At 38.1% G+C, this 17,048-nt stretch overlaps 1 protein-coding gene across 1 annotated transcript in view; it reads right to left on the bottom strand.

Annotated features, from left to right (window-relative positions):
• ADGRE5 (adhesion G protein-coupled receptor E5) overlaps positions 1-17,048 on the bottom strand; it is a 72,445-nt gene that overhangs the window by 14,900 nt on the left and 40,497 nt on the right. Inside the window, exons 7-8 of the mRNA XM_070934402.1 lie at positions 2,893-3,036; positions 1,133-1,179 (exon numbers count right to left, since the gene is read on the bottom strand). Coding sequence (XP_070790503.1) covers positions 1,133-1,179; positions 2,893-3,036 — 191 coding nt within the window. The remainder of the gene's footprint in view (positions 1-1,132; positions 1,180-2,892; positions 3,037-17,048) is intronic.

Here is a 17,048-nt window from a genome sequence, read left to right as displayed (position 1 = left end):
GATCCAGCTAATGAGTGTGTCAGGCCAAAGGGAATGAAAGGGATACAGTATGTGGCCTGCAAGTCTACATATGCAGCCCTGACTAGGTGGCTCAGTGGCTAAGACACTGAGCTTGTCGATCAGAAAGGTCGGCAGTTCAGAGGTTCAAATCCCTAGTACAGGTCTCCTGCATGAGCAGGGGATGGACTAGATGACCTCCAAGGTCCCTTCCAACTCTGTTACTGTTAATCTTGTTAATCATGCTGCATTTATGTGCCTCCCTCCACAAGCAGGAACTCCACAGGTGGAGCAGGGATATTCTCATAATGTTGAGAGCCTCCAGGATACAATGACAACCTCCTCTTTGTCAGTGGAGCAGCACTTACACAATATCTTACTGTCATCCCACCCCAAAGGAAATTTAGGATTATCCTACGCATACCGTAAATTTAATCCTGACTTCAAGTCTAAGCTACATGGGGCTCCCCTTGAGGTGCATTTGGAGGCTCCAACTGGCGCAGAGTGCGGCCGCGCGGGTGGTTATGGGAGCGGCATGGAGCTCCCATGTAACACCTCTCCTGCGCGAGCTGCACTGGCTCCCGGTGGTCTTCCGGGTGCGCTTCAAGGTTCTGGTTACCACCTTTAAAGCGCTCCATGGCTTAGGACCTGGTTACTTACGGGACCGCCTACTACCATCAATAGCCTCCCACCGACCAGTATGCTCCCACAGAGAGGGGCTCCTCCAGGTGCCATCGGCCAAACAATGTCGGCTGTCGGCCCCTAGGGGGACAGCCTTCTCTGTGGGGGCACCGATGAGCTGGAACGAGCTCCCCCCAGAGATACGGAGGATTCCGGATCTGCGCACCTTCCGCCGCGAGCTGAAGACTCTTTTATTTCATCAAGCTGGCCTCGCCTATATCTTCTCCCTTTTAAGTGCAAATTTTAAATTTTAATGTGTTTTAAAATATGGGTATTTTAAATTATGGGTATTAATTCAGCCAAATTTATTTAATTCATTTTATTCGATTTTAAATTTTTATATGTATGTGTTTTATTTCGTGGCTGTTCACCGCCCTGAGTCCTTCGGGAGTAGGGCGGTATAGAAATTCAATAAAATAAAAAATAAAAATAAAAATAAGCATTTAGGACTCACCTGTTCATCTGAACAGTCGTTCCATGAAGGCATGGGATAGTTGAATTCTGAGGACAGAACAAACAATTTATGGAAAAATATTGTTTTTCATGTCTAAAAATCTCTTCATTTTACTTCTTTTCCTAAGCATGTGAAATTATACTTTGTATTGACCAGATCACTTTACCTCTATCTATCTGTTTATGGACACTAACAGGGCCAAGCCTCAGGGTGCAGTGAAAAAAGATCTTGCTTTGGCCTAATAATTCAATTGAAGAGAAACTATGCTTGGTACTTTTCCCATATTAAATGCTTTTTATTGCTCTTAACGGTGCCACAAGGCAGATCGCTATTAGTCTATCAAAAAAAAAGAAAGAAAGAAAGAAAAAGAAGCTGAACAAGATTTGCCAAAAGTTACCATGCCAATTAAGGGCAAAAGCTGTCCAGCAACATTTAATCCAAAGAACCAGCATGGCACAGAAACTGCACGATGGAAGCGAAAAAGGAATAAGAAGATGGTTGTTCTGTGTAGAGAAGGCCCAAGGTTGGAAAGGATAGAAAAGGCACCTTTATTTAGCTTTCTAGAGTGGTACAGCGACACATTTGTGCATGCTTTGTTTTCTGAATGTGACCCTACCTTTGGCTCTTGGTCCAAAAATGTAAAAGCCTGAATACTAGGAGCAGCATAAAATATTTTTAAACATGAGACTGGGAACTGCGCAATTTGAGAAATTTTTCTCTGATGACGACTTGCTGAGTTGCTAAATCTGGTAATCCATATCTAACCAGGACTATGCTGGAATATATTTTAAGATATTCTAACTGCATGAAGCCTGTTCGTCCAAATCATATTGGCCCCATAGATTTTCCCATCTGAACTGCTGGGTTCTGGCGAGCAATGCTCCTAACCCCAGAACAGCCTTAATGAGCCAGAACTGAAGAGCAGAGGGGGGCTAATTGTTGCCAATCACTTAGGCTGGAAGATAAAGCTGTCAAACCAGAGTTCCAGGGGAGTGGAAACTTGTCACCCCCGCAGAGATGAGCCATCAGTGAAAGCTGTAAGAAAATAATGCGCCCAGGTAGCCTACTTAGATGTGGCCTGAACAGAAAACGATCACTCTTAACAGGTCTAGAATCAAATTGTTTTTATATGCAGGGAGCCAGTAAAACAAGCTGAGCAAGGAAAGGACTTTCGTTTATTGAGACAATCAAGGTATCTTGTTAAATGATTTTTCTCTTGCGTGAATTTAATTTTATTATAATAAATGCAAACCAAATTGTAATGCTATTTTAAAGCAAACACAATAAGTATGCAATTTTTGAAATTTAAGACAATAATGATCTTGAAATACAAGTTAACATGAAAGTCACTTCTCATACTGTCTGTTAAAAAAAAACCAAGGAAAGAACAAAACTGGTCATTGCAAAACAGAAGAAGAGATTTAACAAAATAGGAGGCCAACTACTTTATTAGATAAGGTCGGATGAAAAACTAAGCCAAAGAAGATTTGAACCTTGCCTTTATTTAAAAAAAGCTACTTTTTGTTTTACTTTAATTGCTGAAATACTTTTGATAATAGCTTCCAAGTTCCTTCAATAAATCTTATTTCTACTCAGTTCTTGGACCGTTTTTATGTAAGGGAACTTACCTAAGTGGTTCCAGACCTGTCTCTAGCTTGTTGCCCGACAACAAGCTCCTGTGTGGTCTGAGTCATTGTGGGGCTGTTCTCTCTAAAAAGGCTGCTTCTGCCCTTAATTTCTTTTCTCCATCTTCTCCTTACCTTTGCATTTTATCTTTGTTTTATCCTCCTGGACAGCATTGGAATATTGGAAATATCCTTCCGGGCAGTAACACGAATAATTTCCTTCAGAGTTGTAGCAGTGGGCAGTTGCATCACAATAACTTCCATTACACTCATCAATATCTTTTAAAAACAAAAGAGGGATGAATCTAAAACCAATGTAAGACTACATAATGCAAAAAGGAACACCCCCCCCCAAAAAAGTTCAGATTTGTTACAAGTATTCCCCCTGTGACTAATCATGCTTCTGTAAACCTACATAACACCTTCACATGGATTGCAATAGACCAGTGTGTATGTGTATCTGTATGTGTATGTACAGTATGTATGTATGTATGTATGTATGTATGTATATATGTATGTATTTCTCTTTAGCCAGGTTCTTCCTACAAGATTTTTATGCAGCCCTAGTTCAGTGAAATCACAATCCACTAGTTTCTAGGCTTTTTTTCAGGCAGCCAGTAAGCACCCTGCTGCCCATTGGGAGACTAAACATATATATATATATATATATATATATATATATATATATATATATATGTATGTATGTATGTATGTATGTATGTATGTATGTATGTATGTATGTATATGTATATGTATATGTATATGTATATGTATATGTATATGTATATGTATATGTATATGTATATGTTTATGTTTATGTTTATGTTTGTTTTCTGAGGTTTTCGCGGGTGTTTGTATGTAGGTCTTTGGTTATTTGGGTTTTCTCCCGCATAAAATTGCCAAGACACTTCCAATTTTACATGGGAGAAAACCCGAATAACCAAAAACCTATATGTTTATGTTTATATATATATATATATATATATATATATATATATATATATATATATATATATATATATATATATATATAAAAATTGGAGCAGCTAGCTCAGTTTAAATTTAAATTGGTCTATCTTAACAAGATAGACAAGATCTCTATCTTGTCCTAGAGATAACTTCTCTCTAGGACAAGCCTCTGAAAAGGAATGGGAAATTGCTCAATGATCATATAGCAATGTCCGTCATGTGTCCCAAATATTTTCCTAGTTATAGAAGTGAAACTGTAAGCCTCAGTATGTGCAAATATTGATGTATAGATTAGAATCACAGGACACTTAGTTTTGACAATTTTGTAGAGGTATTTTAAAATGTGCCATTAAAGATTTACAGGTAGTCCTCAACTTACAACAGTTCGTTTAGTGACCATTCAAAGTTACAACAGCACTGAAGAAAGCGACTTATGACCATTTTTCACATTCTTACAACCGTTGTAACATCCCCATGGTCACATGATCAAAATTCAGATGCTTGACCGCTGACTCATATTTATGACAATTGCAGTGTCCTGGGTTCATGTGATTCCCCTTTTGTGACCTTCTGACAACCAGTCAATGGGGAAGCCAGATTCACTTAACAACCGTGTTACTAATTTAACAACTTCAGTGATTCACTTAACAACTGTAGCACAAAAGGTCGTAAAAAGGGACAAAACTCATGTAACAAATGCTTTGCTTAGCAATGAAAATTTTGGGCTCCATTGTGATCGTGAGTCAAAGACTAACCATACTCACATATCCAGAACCTATTCATTGAGCAATGAGAGGTTTTGCAGGTGATTTGGTTTTGATTTCAGAAGACCCCCTGAAAAGGACTGAGTTTTTGATGGAAAAAAAATTGAAAGATTTTAGTAGATTAGCAGATTTTAGGATTGGTAAACGAATAGGTTGGTAAAAAGTATAACTAGACAAAATCAAGACAATCTGATTAAAAAAAAAATCTGATTTTAAAATTGAGAAAAAGGTTAAATATTTCAGAGTTATCTTGACTAATATGAATTGTATGTTGTTTCAAAATAACTAATGAAGTTAGAAAAGGTCTACTGGCATGGGAAAATTAAAAGTGTCATTTTCGGGAAGAGTTTCGATGATTAAAGGGAATGTTTTACCTAGAACGTTATTTCTATCCCAGACAATGCCCATCCTGATGATTTATGTACCATTTAAGTAATGGCAAGAAGATATTTCTAAATTTTTTTGGCAGGGCAGAAAAATGAATATCAAATACAAATTCATGTAGAATGCTGAAGTAAGTGTGTGTGTGTGTGTGTGTGTGTGTGTGTGTGTGTGTGTGTGTGTTAGGATTACCAAATTTGAAATTGTATTTTGCAGCTTCTTGTTCAGTTTAGATAAAAGACCGAGTAACTTTAAGAAACAGGAGGTTCCTGGAATTGGAAAGAAAAGGATTTAAGATTTGGATGCCAAGGTGATGCCAAAGTTAAGGTGAATGTAGAGTTCAAAAATAATTTGACATGCCACATTGAAAATTTGGTCTAGGTATATAGCAAAATTGTCTCCTAAAATTTATGGCTGTCACCCTGAGAAGCCATTTTTAGACAGGAAATGAGAGTTAAACCAAAATTGTTAACTTATGCTGACCTGCTGATTTTTTCCAAAGGAGAGTTTAACTTAAAAACAACAAAAATTGTAATTGGAAGGATTTAGATGCCATTTTTTTCCATCTTTGGAGGGCAGGTAACAAAGCTAGAAAATATTGGGGATCAAGTATTTATTTTGATGCAGAGGATTTCAAAAATGAACGTACAACTGAAACCAGAGGTGTTCTTTTGGGTTTAATGGACAAACAAATGGAAACGTCTTATGGAACTTTGTTCTTATACATGATATCCAGCAGTGAAACTTGTGTATATATATATAAAGGGGAAGGATTTATAAATACCTACAATGAAAAAATGGATGATGAAGCTGATAGAATTGGTGGAGATAGTAAAATTGATAGCTTTGCTGAAAGAAAATACTTTGACAAATTTTATTTCTACTTGGAAACAACTTTGGGACTTTTTATAAGAAACTAAAAGAAATTAAAAGTTGATTTTGGCATCTGATGATTAGAATTGGATTATGGAAATAAGGTATAGAAATGTAAGGCTTAGAATAAAAGTTTGATATATTTTTTTACTCATATCTATACTAAAGAAAATTAGAAATCATTGTCTTTTTTTCCTTCTTTTCCTTTCATTTTCTTTCTTGCACCTTCAATTTTTTTTCTCAGAATTTTTGCTTTTTTCAAATCTTTTTTTATGTTTATCCTTTAATTTGTACTTTTTTGAGAATGCACACACACACATGGAACATATTCAATAATCATTGGTAAAGATCATGAGAATTATAAGACAATGCAAATGAGATAACGAATTCTACAGTTCCATGCCCTCAGGATTTTTAAGCATCATGGCCTTCATTGTCCAAGGGTTGCTAAGGGTCATCTGCTACTATTGGTGTTGAAAGTCAAAGTGGCTGAAATGTTACTTTGCTCCACTGCGTCAAGGAATACCTCAGCTTGAAGTCTCATCTGTACAATTACCAAATAATTTTTAAATAATTTGATTTTTCTCAGCCTCTTCTCTTTTATGATACACAAGCCCCTCAAATATAGTCATCTCTTTATCAGTGGAATAACAGAATGTGGTTTCCAGCCAGACTGTGACCAGATGGCAACCATGTGACTGCGTTATTTTATTTACCAGCTGAGCTCATTATTTTCTGGACTATCTGACTTTCCGTACCTCGCCAAGAATTGTTATCAGAAGCTACTACGCATGTCCATCCACCCACATTCCATTCCTTCACACTTTTTCCTTTATTCTCTTGCCACGGGTGCCGGTTGCTGAAAGGCAGCTGGCCCAAATTACTTCCAAAATGTAACAATTAACTTTTCTTAGTTAGTGAGGTGTTTTATTTTCTTTATAACAAATAAATGAGTTTTATTAGAAACCTTCCTCGCGTTTCTTTTCGGAATATTGCAAACAAGGATAAGCCTCGATTCATCTCCTCTAAACCAGGGTAATTAGTCCCAGAGCCAAACATGGGATTAATAAATGCCCTGACATCTGATAGCACGAGGACGGTTTGATTTATGGCTTTTTTTCCTTGTTTTTGTTACTTCTGATAAGAGCGCATAGGCAATTAGTTTTTAGCTACTGAGGTACGCTAATTATATTGCTGAGATGCCGAAACAGAAGTAAAACAAATACAAAATGTATTTTGCTGAGAAGGTGGCAGAAAGGAGGTTTCCAGATTTCCAGCCCCTTACTACAGCCACACGCCTGGAACAAGAAGAAGCCGTGGGAACAGAAATGGAGGGAGATAAGACAGAAGCTGTTTTTGAAGATGATGATTTACGACTGAGGTCAGTAACATTTTCTTCTGATCTTCCAAGCTCTGAAAAAGTCTTCCCAGAACCTTCTGAATTTGTAATGCTCGATGCAAGGCTAAAGCACACTGCGGAGCAAAATTCCTCCCACGCAGAGAGAGAAACAATTCATTATTCTCCTCGAAGCTCTAAGCTCACCCTGGATGAGCAGGCTATGAAAGCCTTTCATGACCGTATAAAACTCTATGAACAGCAGCTATTCCAGGCAAAAATGGCTATATCTATGCTTGAGCAAGATAAGGGAGATAACTTAAATTTTTCAAAAAGCGCCATATTGTCTTCTTGCTCAGAGCCAAAGACACTCCCCCTGGTGGATCCTGTGTCAGGCCAATTAAGGCAAAGAGCACTGCATACGTCACATGAAAGTCTCCCTGATCAAGTTACACATGTCTTACATAACCACTTCTACTCTAAAGCATACAATGCCCCGTATGCAAAGCTGCCCAAAGGTGCAGCACCATCTGCTGGCAAAAGTAATTTACTACAGGAAGCTGAAATGCCACAAGTGTTTCCACAGGCCCAAACTCAAACACCCCCTGGCGGTGTTGGTGTCCTTTTAGATGGAACACAGCAAAGGCAAATGACTGCATCTCCAGCAGGTCATGCCAATATTGCAGATCAAGCACAAATGGCAACTGGAATACAGCAGATTCCAGTGCATCAGCCACAGCAGCTACAAATGCCTGCATATGTGCCCCAGCCACAAGTGCAAATAGGGCCACCTCCTGGCCTGCCTCCAATGGCACAACCAAGACCATTTTTAGGTCCACAACAGGCACAGCAAATACCACAGGCATTTCTGCCAGCACAGCCAGCATACCAAGTGCAGGCTCCTTACCAGGCATTTTCTGTCTCTCCACTAACTGGTGAGTCAAAATTAAAAATGTCAGGACACAATTACAAAGCCTGGGTCAGTGAGATTACACTATTGCTTCTTAGAGAAGGCACGCACTGTATGGTATTTAACCCACCTGCTCCACCTTGGACTTATGCAATAAGAGATTTAGAGATAAGGGCTCGCACAACATTATTGATGTCCATGGATACTGAACTGCAGGTCACTTTTCCACCAAATACAACAGCCCGTCAAATTTGGGCTGAATTGGAAAATTGCTACAGGCCTATCTCAATTGAATCTTCATGTTTACTCATGTCTGAACTCCACGGTTCGAGATTGAAACCTGGTGAACAAATTGGAGGACATTTGACCAAACTGAAATGTCTGAGAACAGAATTGAGAGAAAGAGGCCATAACATTGAAGATATTCAAATGATCAGCATCATTATTAACTCTTTGAATTATGAATGGAAAGATGCTGTTACAAAAATTAACCAAGTCCCAATTGCTCAACGCACAGTGGACAATGTTTGTAGACTTTTAATTGAAGAAGAGGCATTCATGTTGGCCACGCCACACCTGAGAGGACCACCCGCATCAAAAGCTCCAGCTAAGCACCCCTTCCGAGGAAGGACCTACGCTCCAAGTATGCCAAGATGCAACACCTGCAATCATGTGGGACATGCCACCCGGGATTGTCCCCAACGAGTTCCAGCTCCCGTCACGCACCAGCCCAGAGGAACAGATTCCAGAGGCAGAGGCAGAGGCGGTAGACAAGGTCATCGTGGTCCCCGGCGTGATCCACAAACTCCACTCGCCACATTGGCTTTAACCAATGATCCACAACCTCAACCAGAGTACGACAGACGACTCCTGTGGACTTTGGACAGTGGTGCAGCATTGCATGTTACCTATAGAAAAGAACTTTTCACAGAAATGCACGAGCCTGAACCAGAACTACGTGAACTTTATTCTTTTTCAAATCATCCTTGTCAGGTCAAAGGAAAAGGAACTGTTTATGTTGAAGAGCTCGATGCATTCATTCCTGATGTTTATTACATACCAACAGCAACCTGTAATTTGCTTAGTCAGTGTCACTTGACTAGAATGTTAAAGTTCCAAGTTCACCACCTTGAAAAAGCAAGTTACATAGTTAAAGATGGCGATATTGTTGCTGAAACCATATTAATTGGTGGTGTTTATTACTTAAAGCCAAAGCCTAAAACACAAACACAGGCAAGTATGCAAACTCCAAAAAGGGAAGGCACAGGCCCAGATAGAGATGCTCCAGAGAGAGATCCTGTTGCTACCCCTAAGGCTCCTAAAGCCAACAAAAAGAGAATTGGTAAACAGGTTGCTCAGAGCAAGCCTGAGGTTCCACATAAAAATGTTAATGTTGAGAATTCACTAACTGGTAAACCTTTGCATTCCAGGTGTATCCACAAATGGCATAGAAGATTGGGGCATGCCAGTTTCCATGTTCTTAGGAAGATGCCGGAGTTCGCAAAAGGTTTGGATCTAAAAGGGTGTAAGGTGTTTTTGGATTGTGCTGTCTGCAAAAAGGCCAAATCCAAAGCAGCAGTCATTCCCAAACGCGCTACACGCCTGTCAACACGCATTTTTGATTTGGTTCACATTGACATAGTTGGTCCTTTCCCGCCATCATTTGGTGGTAGAAAATATTTTCTAACAATTGTTGATAATTACTCTAGATATGGATATGTATATCCTATGAAAGAAAAATCAGAGACTTTTCAGATCTTTAAAGACTTTGCAACCCTTGTTTCTACCCAACACCAAGTTCGCATCACCAGAATCCAGAGTGATCGTGGTGCCGAGTTCATGTCTCAGCGTTTCCAGGACTGGATGCGTAAGAATGGAATTATTCATCAGACTTCGGCCCCTTACACACCGGCTCATAATGGAGTCGCAGAACGAAGACAAGGGGTACTGCAAACCATGATGCGTTGTCTCCTAGAAGACGCCAACCTTGGTAAGATATACTGGGGTGAAGCTATCAAGTACGCAAATTACATTGTAAATCGTACTTGGAGCAGTGTAACAAGTCAGACTCCTTTCTTCATGTTGTATGGTTACAAGCCCGATCTTAAAAACATTCATATTTTTGGTTCATATGCTATGGTGAACATTCCCTTAGCTCAAAGAAGAAAAGGAAGTCCAGCAACAAAGAGACTGAGATTTATGGGTATTGATGATAACTCAAAATGGAGCAGATTTATTGACTCTAAACATGCAATTGTGATTTCCCAATCTGCTAATTTTGAGGAAGATATTGACTGGTCCAGGATTCATTCCAATGATCCTGGAGTTTATTTTCCTAGAGATGATACCGCTGATGCTACGCAGATTGATGATCAAGATTCCACTGATTCTTCTCAACCCGATGTTCCGTCTTCACAAGCCGCGGATGCTGACGCTAGCGACGAAAGTGAGGACGAGGACGAAGAAGAAGACTGGACAGTTGTCCCGAGACGTTCCAAGAGGGTCACAAAAGGGATCCCTCCACAACGATATTCTTGGCAACTGACAAAAGCACCCTTGCCTTTGATTTGCAATGTTACACTTCCACCTGATAATTTCACACAAATCAAGCAGCTCTCTGATTCAGAGCAAGACAAATGGTATGAAGCAATGCAGGTTGAAATGGACAGTCTAAAGAAACTTAAAGTATTTACACCTGCAAAACCTCCAGCAAACAAAAAGGTCATTGGCACTCGATGGGTCTACAGAATCAAAAAGAAACCAAATGGTGAGTCACTGTACAAGGCCAGACTTGTAGCTCAGGGTTTCGCTCAACGTTATCCTGAGGACTACACAAATACTTACTCACCGACAGTCAGAACTGAGAGTGTAAAAATTGCTTTAGCAACTGCAACTATCCTTGGTTTAGAAGTTTTCCAGTTTGATGTTGACACGGCTTATCTACATGCAGACCTAGACAAAGAGATCTACGTGAGAAGTCCTCCAGGATTCCGACAGCAAGAAGGGGATACCTGGTTCCTAAACAAAAGTCTTTATGGTCTGAAACAATCTGGTTTAATGTGGTATTTATGTCTTACTGACAAACTAAATTCAGTGGGCTTTATTAAGTCCGAAACTGATGAGTGCGTGTTCACAAAAAGATCTAACAATGCATATGAGATAGTTCTTGTTTATGTTGATGATATTGTTTATATTGGTCCAAATAAGCAAATGAGTGAAATTTTTGCCAAAGCTTTGCAGAGATACTTCACATTGAAATCATTAGGTCACATTAGCACTTATTTAGGTGTTCAGATTGAAAAAACACAGAAGGGGTTTAGTCTTTCACAAGAAGATAAAATTGAACAAATTTTGCATCATTGCAACATGAAAGATGCTAACACAACAAAGACACCCATGCAAACAGATTTTCACAACTTGACACAAGAAGAAAGTCCTGAGTTCGAGGATCAAACATTTTATCGTTCAGTCAAAGGGTCACTATTGTACATTAGTAGTTGGACCAGACCCGACATTGCACTTAGTGTTAATCTCTTATCTCGACACGTAGGTAAGGCTAAACAGTTTCATTGGACATGTATTAAGAAATTACTGAGATACCTAAAATACACTAAACACATGAAATTATTGTTAGAACCAACACATACTGATTATGCAGAATTATGTTGTTATGCAGATTCTGATTGGGCAAGTGATAAGAAATCACGTAAAAGTACTTCAGGTTATATGATGTTCTTAAATGGATTTCCTGTTTATTGGCAAGTACGTAAACAGAATTTTGTTTCTTGTTCATCTACTGAAGCTGAATATGCTTGTGTTTCAGATGCATGTAATTCTCTAACTTGGTTTGATGCCTTAGTCACAGATATCTGGACACACCCGATCCGACCGATCACCGTGATGGAAGACAATGAATCGGTGGTTTATATTTCTGAATCACATTTTACAAGTTCTAGGTCCAGACACATTGACATTCGTTATCAAAATATAAAGCATTTAGTGAAAAAAGGTTTTGTCAAAATGCAATATGTATCTACACATGATCAAATTGCTGATATGCTCAACAAACCACTTCCAGCAGCTCAACACGAGTATCTGCGTGAGAAGATGTGCCTTATTTGATGATGTACTGATATTCGCTCAACTGGCAAAAGAAGGGGAATGTCACTGCGTTATTTTATTTACCAGCTGAGCTCATTATTTTCTGGACTATCTGACTTTCCGTACCTCGCCAAGAATTGTTATCAGAAGCTACTACGCATGTCCATCCACCCACATTCCATTCCTTCACACTTTTTCCTTTGTTCTCTTGCCACGGGTGCCGGTTGCTGAAAGGCAGCTGGCCCAAATTACTTCCAAAATGTAACAATTAACTTTTCTTAGTTAGTGAGGTGTTTTATTTTCTTTATAACAAATAAATGAGTTTTATTAGAAACCTTCCTCGCGTTTCTTTTCGGAATATTGCAAACAAGGATAAGCCTCGATTCATCTCCTCTAAACCAGGGTAATTAGTCCCAGAGCCAAACATGGGATTAATAAATGCCCAGGACTAAACCAAGATACTTTGCTGCCCAAGTTAAAACAATGACGTCTTCTCACCACACTTGATTCTGGATATTCCAAACTAACTTAATTGGCAATTGCATCTTATTTCAGCATTGCAGATGGAACAGTTGTCCTCCACTGATGCTGAGGAAATTAGCTGGCAAGTCACTCAGCCTGAGATCATAAACAACTCTCCTAATTCCTCAGCACTATTGAGGAACTATTCACTTCTCCATCCCTTAGGCACAGTTGCTTGGATCCCAAGAGCACAGCGCATGGACAATGTATATCAGAAAGTGTGTCATGGATGATTGTCATATACCTGTTTCCACCATGAAAGACCTTTCCCAACGTCTTTTTGATCCATTAAAAAATAAAAGAGCAAATGACTTTTGACAATTTTCAGCTGTTTAATGTAACTTTTACTGACTAAACAACAGAAATTGATTTTCTTCCATTTTAACCCTATGAATGGAGACAAATGACGCTATCAGATATATGTTCCCCTGATTTAATCTCCAGACTTGTGACTATGTAACTTCTGTAATTCGAATCCCAGCCACTCTATGGCATTCTAGGAGTTCTAGACACAGCACATCTGGAGGATGCCAGCTGGCAAAGGTTATATAAGAAAACCAAGCACTGCCAAGATCTCACTAGAAAGAGAAACACTGGTGACTTCAACTAGCACGAACATGTTCTGAAGTAAATAACACATAAAACCCCCAAACATATATGATTGAAAGGAACTGATTCGCCATAGTAATTCATGCCCCAAACATACCAGTTTCTAAAAATGTTTCAAATAATTGCCCACAACCATGGTTATTTTAAAGGTAAATAGTTTTTTCATACAGTCTGTTTTGTCTGGCAACTTCTAGCTTGGGTGTTTCATCACCCAAGCTAGATAAAATCATCAGTGCACTGCATCATCAGTGAGCACTGCTGATGTTACCTAATTTTTGGATAATGAAATGTCTGCAAGAAAACAAACAAGCTCAGAGAGCACCAAGGGCACCTCATATCCATCCTTAGCTACAAACATTCTCCTTTATTGGTAACTTTCTTGTGCATTTTGGCCATCTGATTCTATCATCACTTCAAAATCAGTCAGCAAAAATAGTTAACTACAGTAGTGACTTGCAACCCTCCAATGTATTATTTTGGTTGCATAACATGTAAATTGTGTTCTCACTCAGCTGTACCTGTTACCGTAATTCGAGGATCAGACTCAATAATTAGTTCAGACTTCTTGTATTCAAACAGAAGATAGTTTATTTACAGAAGGCATTCTTTATTCACAGAGTGATTGTAGAAAGAAGCAAGGGGAATGAGTGTGCATCATCTTTTATACCAAGGAGGCGGGGTTAGAAGTGAGGAGTGGTTATATAGGAATACATTAGAAAGAGGAGAATGAGTTAACTCTTGACATTCCTGAATATATATTTCCTTCATTTAAGAATGAGGCATTTACACATGACAAATCCCCCTCTAAATGCCGATTTGACACACAACAATAATTACATTCTGAATTAGGATAATATTGAACGCATAATTTTGAGGTCAGATATTTATGTTGTTTAGATTGTAAAGGTTTAGTCAATATATCAGCTACTTGTTCTGTAGTGTCACAATGAATAGCTTTGATGAACCCATTTTCAGATAATTGTCTTACATGTTTGTATTTGATATCTATATGTCTAGATCTTTGCCCAATAGCGTCTGCTCTTGATATCTCTATTGCGGCTTTATTATCTTCATATATTATAATGGGTTGTGATGGGCTCTTCCAAACATTAGTCAATAAATCATTGAACCAGATGAGATTATTAGCTGCTTTTGACAGACAAATATACTCTGCTTCAGTAGTTGAAGTGGCTACCAAATTCTGTTTTCCAATACACCAGTAGACTGGGCAGTTGTTGAGGAAGAATACATAGCCGGAAGTACTCTTCCTACTCTTAGTGTCACCTGCCCAGTCAGCGCCAGTATAACAAGTGAGAATAGGCTCTTTAATATTGTTTGGTTCTAATAATAAACAGAAATCTAAACTGTGTTTCAAATATCTTAATATTCTCTTAACTGCTTCCCAATGGTAAATTAGAGGTTTACTGACATATCTAGACAACAAATTAAGGGGTAGAGCAATATCAGGTCTGGTCCAATTAGCAATATACAAAAGGGAACCAATAATTGATCTATAAAGCGTATTGTCTTTGAATTCAGGAGATGATTCATTCATGTTTCTTATGAAATCAGTCTGCATTGGGGTGTCACAAGGTTTTGCATTATTCATATTACATTTGTTCAAGAGCTCAATTATTTTATCCTTTTGTGATAAGCTAAATCCTCTTTTGGTCTTGTTAATTTGTACCCCAAGGTACTTATTCACTTTCCCTAATGATTTTAATGAGAAATGTTCTCCTAGTTTTGTTACAAAAGTATCTCTCTTGTCTTTATGTTTGCCAATATACAAAATGTCATCCACATAAATTAATACAAATTCTAACGATTCACCTTCTCTCCTAATGAAAAAACAATTATCTGCTGTTGTGGCATTGAAGTTCATGATCTTGAGTACATTGACTAAGCATTCATACCAACGTTTGCCGGATTGTTTTAACCCATACAAACTTTTGTTCAGCAACCATGTGTCATTTCTATTTGTGTTTTTGCTGTGTGGAGCTCTTACATAAATTTCTTTATCAAGTTTGGCATGTAGATATGCAGTTTGTATATCATATTGAAAGACTTCAAGATTAAGAGCTGAGGCTATCACTAAAGCTGTTTTAACACTTTCTGTTCTCACCGTGGGAGAATATGTGTCGGTATAATCCTCAGGGTATTTCTGAGCAAAGCCCTGTGCTACTAATCGTGCTTTATATAGTGTGTTACTTTCTTCTAAATTTTTAATCTTAAATATCCACCTAGTGCCTATAACTGTTTTATCCTTTGGGACTGGTGCTGGAGTGAATATGTTAAGTTCTCGTAAGCTGTCCATTTCTTTGGCCATGGCTAATTCCCATTTGTTTCTTTCTAAAGGGAGTTTTAATACATCTTCATAAGTGTTAGGTGTTGATGTTTCATTATGTATGTGCATTATATAGTCTTTAAATCGTTCAGGTACTTGATTTCTGTTACATTTAATTGTTCTTTCTGGCCTATTATTATTATCATGTAAGTATCTTGCCCCCTTTTGTGTTAATGAGTCTATTTTGATTTTGGGACAATTTCCTACCCACATTTTGGTATTGTCCTTTTGTGTGTTACAAGTTTGATTTTCTTGTTTTGTTTTACTTTGTGTTTTAGTATTGGGCCCTGTTATTGGAAGTATTTCATTGAGATGTATTTTGGACCAATTGGTCTGTTCGTGAAATACAGCGGTCCTAGAGATTATGAATTTGTTGTTACTGTCAATAAATCGATATCCTTTTGTACCTGTTTCATAACCCATGAATCTAAGCCTTCTGGACACTTTGTCCCCCTTATGCCTCAATTGTTTCGGTATATGTACATCTGCTGTAACTCCAAATACATGCATGTGTGCTATCTGAGGTTTTTTATTATACATCAATTCATATGGCGTTTTGTTTATGATGCTAGACCAAAGTCGGTTGAGTGTATAGTTGGAATATAACAGGGCCTCTGACCAGAAATGTTTGCCTAATTCTGCATCCTCTAATGTACATCTAATCATGGTTTGTAGTGTCGAGTTTCGTCGTTCTACCACTCCATTTTGAAAAGCAGAGAAAGGGCTAGAGGTGAAATGTAACATTCCCTTTGATTTTAGCCAATGAGAGAATTCTCTTGACATGAATTCAGACCCTCTGTCTGTCATGATTTTTTTGATTTGTATATGGTGTTGTGTCTCTACACGTTTATAAAACTCTTTAAACTTTTGGAATGCTTCATCCTTATGTCTTAAGGTGTAGACAAAGCCATAACGACTGAAGTCGTCTACAATAGTGAGAAAATACCGCTTTTTGTATGTAATTGATGGGGTTAATGGACCAACTAGATCCATATGCACTAGATTAAAAATATGATTTGATGATCTTGTTGCCTTTTTGGGTCTAGGCTTAGTTTTCAGTTTTGAAGATTTACATACTGAACATTCCAGGTAATTTTTACAGTCTTTTATTTTAACACCTTCAGCATGTTCACTCATTTTTTGTATTACAGGAAAACTGGCGTGTCCTAATTTTCTATGTAATATGTGTGCACATTCATCATGAATTGGTTTTCCAATTATGGGTTTTCTGTTTGTGTGCGTATTGTTCCCAGTTGTAGTTTCATCATCATGTTCTGTTTCATGTTCTTCATTGTCACTATCTATATCATTTTCTGTCTCTGTGTTAGTGTTAGATTCTATGTTTGTATTTATGTTGTGTAACCATTTTTCTTCTGTAATTAAATATGGTAGATCTCCTTTGATAATTATATTATCTATGTTTCTTTTGTTTTTCTCTAGTGTTACTTTTCCCTTTGAGAATATTATATTTATGTTAGAGTC

The sequence above is a fragment of the Pituophis catenifer genome, unplaced genomic scaffold (assembly GCF_029215685.1).
Source record: "Pituophis catenifer annectens isolate HBS135680 unplaced genomic scaffold, rPitCat1.0.hap2 SCAF_2, whole genome shotgun sequence".
NCBI classification, from domain to species: domain Eukaryota; kingdom Metazoa; phylum Chordata; class Lepidosauria; order Squamata; family Colubridae; genus Pituophis; species Pituophis catenifer.
The sequence above is the reverse complement of the archived record's forward strand: the minus strand, read 5'-3'. Positions and strand labels throughout refer to the sequence as shown.